The 6,839-nt window shown below is 44.2% G+C and overlaps 1 protein-coding gene across 2 annotated transcripts; it reads right to left on the minus strand.

Annotated features, from left to right (window-relative positions):
• Positions 1–1,138: 1,138 nt before the first annotated feature.
• LOC311283483 (uncharacterized protein) lies at positions 1,139–3,707 on the minus strand. Of its 2 annotated transcripts, XM_084397913.1 has the most exons (3): positions 3,552–3,707; positions 3,390–3,460; positions 1,139–3,244 (listed from the first exon to the last, which is right to left on the minus strand). In XM_084397913.1, exon 3 carries the CDS (start codon positions 2,598–2,600, stop codon positions 1,560–1,562), a length of 1,041 nt encoding a protein of 346 aa, XP_084254039.1. In that variant the 5' UTR covers positions 2,601–3,244; positions 3,390–3,460; positions 3,552–3,707; the 3' UTR covers positions 1,139–1,559. The 2 variants fall into 2 exon arrangements, with proteins under 2 accessions (XP_084254039.1, XP_084254038.1); XM_084397912.1 differs by having other exon boundaries at positions 1,139–3,460.
• Positions 3,708–6,839: the final 3,132 nt, after the last annotated feature.

Below are 6,839 nucleotides of genomic sequence, written 5' to 3' on the forward strand. Positions count from 1 at the left end.
CAGCCTTAACAACACAGTCCGCAACCTCTCCAAATGCTCGGGAAACGTTTTTGAGAACACCAAGATGTCATCCAAATATACGAGCATAATCTGAAAAATGAGATCACTCATGGTGGTTTGCATTAACCTTTGGAAAGTGGCGGGACCATTGCACACCCCCATCGGCATTCTCAGATGTTCGTACAGCCCAAATGGTGTGGTAAAGGCTGTCTTAGGCCGATCCTTTTCTGCAACAGCCACCTGGTGATAACCACTGGCTAGGTCGATGCTTGTGAAAAACTGGGCACCTCGTAACACATCGAAACTCTCATCCACTCGTGGCAGTGGAAAAGCGTCCCGTTTGGTTTTCAGATTTAGCTTGCGGTAGTCCACGCACAACCTAATACTACCGTCGGTTTTTCTCACCAGCACCACTGGAGATGCATAGGCGCTTGAACTCTCCCGGATAACACCCTTTCTCAATAGCTGCGCTATATGCTCCCTGACCTCTTTGTACTGGTTTGGCGGGACTCTGCGATATGGCAGGTTGATCGGCACATCATCCACCAGGTTAATCTCATGTTGTACTCTGTCTGTAAATCCGAGCTCCTCATCCCCTATGGCGAACACATCGGCATATTCGGAGAGTAATGCTTTTAACTCGGCTTGCTGCTCCGCCGTACCTCCAATGTCCAGCTGGGATATCACTTTAGACCACTGCTCTTGCCTTGATGGTGATTTGGCCCCCATAGAAATCTCTTCTGCATTCGCAGAAATACGTTGGAATGTTACCTCATGTCCTGGGTCATTATCCACCAACTTCACTTTCGACAAAACTCCAATGCGAGTCCTAGGGTGCAACCACACATCTTCATCAGACAGGTTAATAACTTGGACTGAGCCCTCGTGATGGTGTGAGCTTACCACAGTCGGCATAACCAGCACACCTCCTGGCAAAGCTAAGTGTGCTGGCTCTAACAGCCACTCGCTTTCACCTTTCGCACTCACTGACCAACCTTTTGCCGTCACTGTCGATATAGAGCCCGCTGGCACATGCACCATATTTCTCCCTGCTACCCGGGCCAGCCGACTCTTAGGAACATCACAGGTCTGTGCTTGCTGGGACACATTCCTCCAATCAGTCTCTAGCCCCCCTTCCAATGGAGCCTCGAATTCAGACTGCACTATCTGCCGGCACTGACTAATGATGTTCATCCCCACAATACAGGAAACAGCTTTTGAAGTGAGTGGAGGATCCTTTACCACTAAGAAACCGCAATTTGGAATTTTCCTGCCCATCGTTTCTACCTCTAACTCGAGGTATCCTAAGTACGGGATGTCCAGCCCGTTTGCTGCAGTAAGCTTGAGCCATCCAGCAGTCGAAAGCATGTCTTCATCATCACCCCCCAAATGCTGTCGAAAGAAACTTTCAGATATCGTACTCACTTGGCTGCCTGTGTCCAAGAGACAGGATACTTCTATGCCCAGAACCTTAATATTTACTTGAGGACATGTCCCCACTGCCCGCTTCAACAGTTGTTCTTGACTTGAGTCTACAGGTTGCCCCTGGATTGCTCGACTCACAGCAACCCGGGCGTCACATTTCCCGACTCAATGGAACGGGTTGCAGGTTTCTTAGAGTTCCGTTTCTGGGGACAATTTCTTGCAATATGCCCGGCTTCTTGACATTTCAGGCATATGGGCTTACCATCCTCGGTGAATCGTAACTGGGCTCGTGTGTTATTCACCCGCAAGTCCCCAGCCCCCTGTCGTTGTGTCATTAATCTATTAACGGCCTGGGTTAACTCAAGGATCTGCCTGCCCTGTTCAGTGACTACATCCATTACCTTGGATAAAGTGACTGGGTTGTGGCCCATGGCTTTCACTTCTGCACAGTGTGCACTTTCACTATAGGAGCCATAAGTACCACTTCGACTTTTAGTGGTCCGAACCCTCCCAGACTGCTCCTCCCAGCCCCATAGATAAGCTTCCTCCCTCACTTCTACCATAGAAGACTCTGGCTTGTCTCTTACATACCGGCGAAGTTCCCGTCTGAGTGCAGGGTCTCGGATGCCCTCTACAAACTGGTCTCTTAACATCGTCTTTTCATCTCCCACAGACTCTGGTGCACGCTTAGTAATCTGACTGAGAGCTTGAGCGAGTGCATGAGAGAAATCACGAACCTCCTCCCCCTCTTTCTGCTTACGACTATAAAAGTCCTGGAGGAGTTGGGAACTGCTGCGCCTATCAGTGAAAGCCTCTCTAAGGTAAGTAAGTATATCAGTGGCTGCATCTGTGTCTACATCGCTTCGCAGTCGAACCTCTTCTAATGCAGCACCTCGCAGCAAAGACATAACAAAATCACACTCATCATTTGGTGTTAAGTTTCGGGCTCTTAAAGCACGCCCAACCTCATCTACAAACTCATCTACTGTTCTCCCATCTTTTTCAATGTCCCCTGTAAATGGGCTGATGTGACGTTCTCGAGGCACATACACATAAGTCTTATTAAGCCCACCCTTCAAAGACTCAAGTGTGGCCATTGCTTCATCGTGCTTTTGACTAAGTTCTCTTAACCTTAGACGAATGTCGTCCTCTTCCCCATCTGAAGGGTCAGACATGTTGAAAGTCAAAGTCTTGAGCGTGGCAACTAAAAGGGACCGTCCGTGCCTACTTCAGAAATCCAAGGGAAACGCACGTCACCACTCCGTCTGCTCCGTCACGACCTGGCCAATTCCCACGACCCGTCACTATTCTGCGTCGAACACTCCGTCCTGTGATCGCTGGCTCCTTCTATGCAAGACGCTTCTCTTCACCACTACCGTGTTTGCTCACCCGTGTGCCACTAACACTTAACTGACACTGGCAAATCGATTTATAAAAGAACCCCACTCCTGGTACCAAATTTTGTTGCCAGTTAACAAAATAAATTAATTGACACTGAATCACGTTTTAGATTGGCTTTATTATTCTCTATTTATTGAATCACTTGTTTAAATTTCCTTTAAGCTTTTCAATGCTCTGAACTGAATGGTTCAACAAATAACAGGTGATTGTTTGGAATCACTCAACCTCAAATACTAGATTACACTATTCAAGTGTAGAAACTCAAAATGTATAGTTATCAAAACAATATCTTTACAGAAATACCAGTAAAGCCTTATAAAGTGTCAATTTCTTGAAGTACAAATTATTACAAATGTTAGGGCACACTTTCGGGGTGAAACAATACACTTTGAAAGCAAACAAACACGGTAGTGGCACCCTACAAAAACACAAAACCACTGTCAGCATTTTCATCATGTGCATTAAAGCACTATTTCACAAAAAAAATCAAATATAACATACACAAGACATTATGCACTTCATTCACATTTGTTTAGCACATACACATTACATTAAGAACTTACCAAACTCTTTTATAAAGACTTCGTAATGCTGGTCACGTGCATCAATCAAACATCTCCAGCCATCTCGAACTCTAACCACCAAAATACACAGTATACATACACAGAATGAAACGAGCATAGCCTATTACACCAGATTAAATGATGATTATTACATTTACTTACATAGAACCTCGATTAAACCAAGGATGATAATCATCTTTGCACACGACTGAATGCGTCTCTCATGCACTGCTTTAGCCGTCTTTCTCTGTATCGCGCTATGATGACGTCATCATAAGGGCTCGCTTTCCTTAAAGGGGAAGTACTCTCTAGCTTATAAATTCAGATACCACCCGGCTACACACACAAAGTGTGTGCAGAACTATTGGCACATTGATTTTCTGATCATATTTTATTTCCAGGCACATTTTGCCAATTCCAAACCATATTAATCTTAATAACTACTATTAATTTTGTATTTAATCATTTATAAGTGATGTATAATTGTTCATGAAGGTTGGAAATGATAAATGCCTTATATTCAGGTGTGCCGAATTATTAGGCAAGTTTTCGTTTACAGATAAAATAAGCCAAAAAAGAGATTTAACTAAGACTAAAAAAAAATTATTAAATGCCCATGAGAAGAATGCAATAATAATGGAATAGTAGAGATTGCAGTTAAGGCATGACCATTGGACAGTGAAATGCTCATTAGGTCAGCAGGTGTTCAGACTTGCTTGCTTACTTGCTTGCTTAGCATCCTTTACACCCCTGCAGGGTTTGGACGACATCCTGTGTAATGCACTTCCATTGTACTCGGTCCATAGCCAAGGTTTGAATATGTCCTTGCCATTCTTTGTCATATTTCTTTCTACTCAATCCAAAGGGTACCATGATAAAGGATTCGGCAGCCTTGTGAAAGTATCTTTTCGTTGTCATACGAACGCCTCCTTTAGGCCGTTTCCAAAGGGGGCCAGGAATGGCCATAAAAGTTTGTAATGGTAAGCGATTATTTTGCATACGTAAAACATGTCCAATCCATTTCCAGCGGCGTTGCATAAGCACTGAAGACAGGGACTCCTTTAGGCCACAACGTTCACGGACCTGTTCATTTGAGATGAAGTCAGACCAACGGATTTTGGCTATGCGTCTTAGGCAGCGGTGGTCGAATATTTCCATCCTTTTTTGTTGGTCAGCTTTTAGAGGCCACGTTTCAGAGGCATACAGTAGTGTCGCCCGAACTATAGCACAATATATTCTTGTTTTTGTTTTGATTCGGATGTCACGTCTATTCCAGAAATATTTCAGTGCCGCAAAGATTGAGGAAGCTCTTTGTATTCTTATTTGAACTTCTTCATCCGAGCTTCCTATTAGGGCAATTTTGCTTCCTAGATATGTGAATGAGGTGACAAGTTCCATTGTTCAGACAAATACAGGTGGAGAAGAAAAGACATGTTAACTGCAAAATAATTAAGGTGAAGAATTAAGTGTGAAACCATCAGGAACCCTTTAGTCTTCAGCATCACCATTTTCCAGAACTGAAACCTACCTGGAGTCTCCAGAAGAGCAAGGTGTCAGGGTCTCAGAGACTTGGGTTAGGTAAAGAATCCTAAAAATGACCCCCACTTAATAAGAATAACAAGCTGAAGTGTTGTGAAATACATGAAGACTGTTTTTTTTTTTTTTAAATAGGCTTTATAGACGGACTAAAAATTAACTCCCAAAACCTATTAAAATGTATTCTGGAAGATGAATATGAATAGTTCTTCAAATAGTGGTAGAAGATGATGTGGTGCTGGTCCTTCAAGAGTCACTCTCAATCTGTCTGTATGTCCGTATGTATGTACGTAGCTGTTCCAATGTTGGCTATATTCAAACTGATGAATACATATGATAAAATGTAGGCCTATAGAAAGAGTACACTTGAAATATTGTTGAAATTGTAATTATTGTTATAATTGTAACCTTTTTAATAAAATAGCAAAACATATTTACAAGATAGATGTAAGCAAAATCTTAAATGGTCAATATAACTCTTCTAAATATATCTTTTGTCCTTGCATTCATTCTTGTGGCTGAAGTGTCACACCTGAATGAATGGCTCATTATGCAGAGTCATTACGCATAATGGGTGGGACATTGTATTTTCAGGTGTAAACCACTCCTCGTTCACACCCCCCTCGCATATTGGCTTTCCAAGCAAAACCTGTTTTACACAATTTAAATCAATGTATTGTTTTATTTGAACGATTAGGCAGGATGATTTTCACCATTTTGAAGCCAGAACTCGAAGCGACAACATTCATTAGTCAAAAGTCTTGACACATATTTAGTATGTGTTTTGTTGTCTTATTTCAGCAACTTTCATTTTTATTTTTTTCAATAACCACGCATAAACATTATTCTCTTAAAAATTCAAACATATACATACATGTTGATCACATATTATGGTAGCCCTGTTTGTGCTATATAGAGTGAATTTACACCTTTTCCATTAACATGTTTATAAATAACTGAAAAAAGCACAAATGTCAGAGCATGTCAGAACACCTCCAGGGCCCAGAAAACCCCTCAGACCCCAGAGGGTTAATGTGTCCAAGGAAAATGGATTACTTAACTCTCTACCCAGCAAAGAGGAGCCAACATCTTCTGTATGCAAGAATCCTGGATTGTGGACATGCTAGGCCGCCCCCAGGTAAACTTGATAAAACAGGTCCAGGGTTTTGCTCAACATCACCAGCCAGAAGTATTATCATCAAAAGATTCACAACCTGGGGGAATGATCTAGATGCTGTTTGAAGTCCTGTGCTACAGCTGTTCCTTGGGCTAAGACCACCTCTGCTATCTGGGCTACAGCAGCTCCCTGGGCTAACACCACCTCTGCTGCCTGGGCTACAACAGCTCCCTGGACTAACACCACCTCTGCTGCCTGGGCTACAACAGCTCTCTGGGCTAATACCACCACTGCTATCTGGGCTACAACAGCTTTCTGGGCTAACACCACCTCTGCTGCCTGGGCTACAACAGCTTTCTGGGCTAAGACCACCACTGCTATCTGGGCTACAGCAGCTTCCTGGGCTAACACCACCTCTGCTGCCTGGGCTACAACAGCTTTCTGGGCTAACACCACCTCTGCTGCCTGGGCTACAACAGCTCTCTGGGCTAACACCACCTCTGCTGCCTGGGCTACAACAGCTCCCTGGGCTAACACCACCACTGCTATCTGGGCTACAGCAGCTCCCTGGGCTACAGCAGCTCCCTGGGCTAACACCACCACTGCTATCTGGGCTACAGCAGCTCCCTGGGCTAACACCACCACTGCTATCTGGGCTACAGCAGCTCCCTGGGCTAACACCACCTCTGCTGCCTGGGCTACAGCAGCTCCACTGCTATCTGGGCTACAGCAGCTCCCTGGGCTAACACCACCTCTGCTGCCTGGGCTACAGCAGCTCCCTGGGCTAACACCACCAC

The sequence above is a fragment of the Rutilus rutilus genome (assembly GCF_951802725.1).
Source record: "Rutilus rutilus genome assembly, chromosome: 23".
Taxonomy (NCBI): Eukaryota; Metazoa; Chordata; class Actinopteri; order Cypriniformes; family Leuciscidae; genus Rutilus; species Rutilus rutilus.

Coding starts and splice junctions, on each gene's coding strand:
- LOC311283483 (XM_084397913.1), bottom strand. CDS start 2,600: ATGTCTGACCCTTCAGATGGGGAAGAGGACGACATTCGTCTAAGGTTA.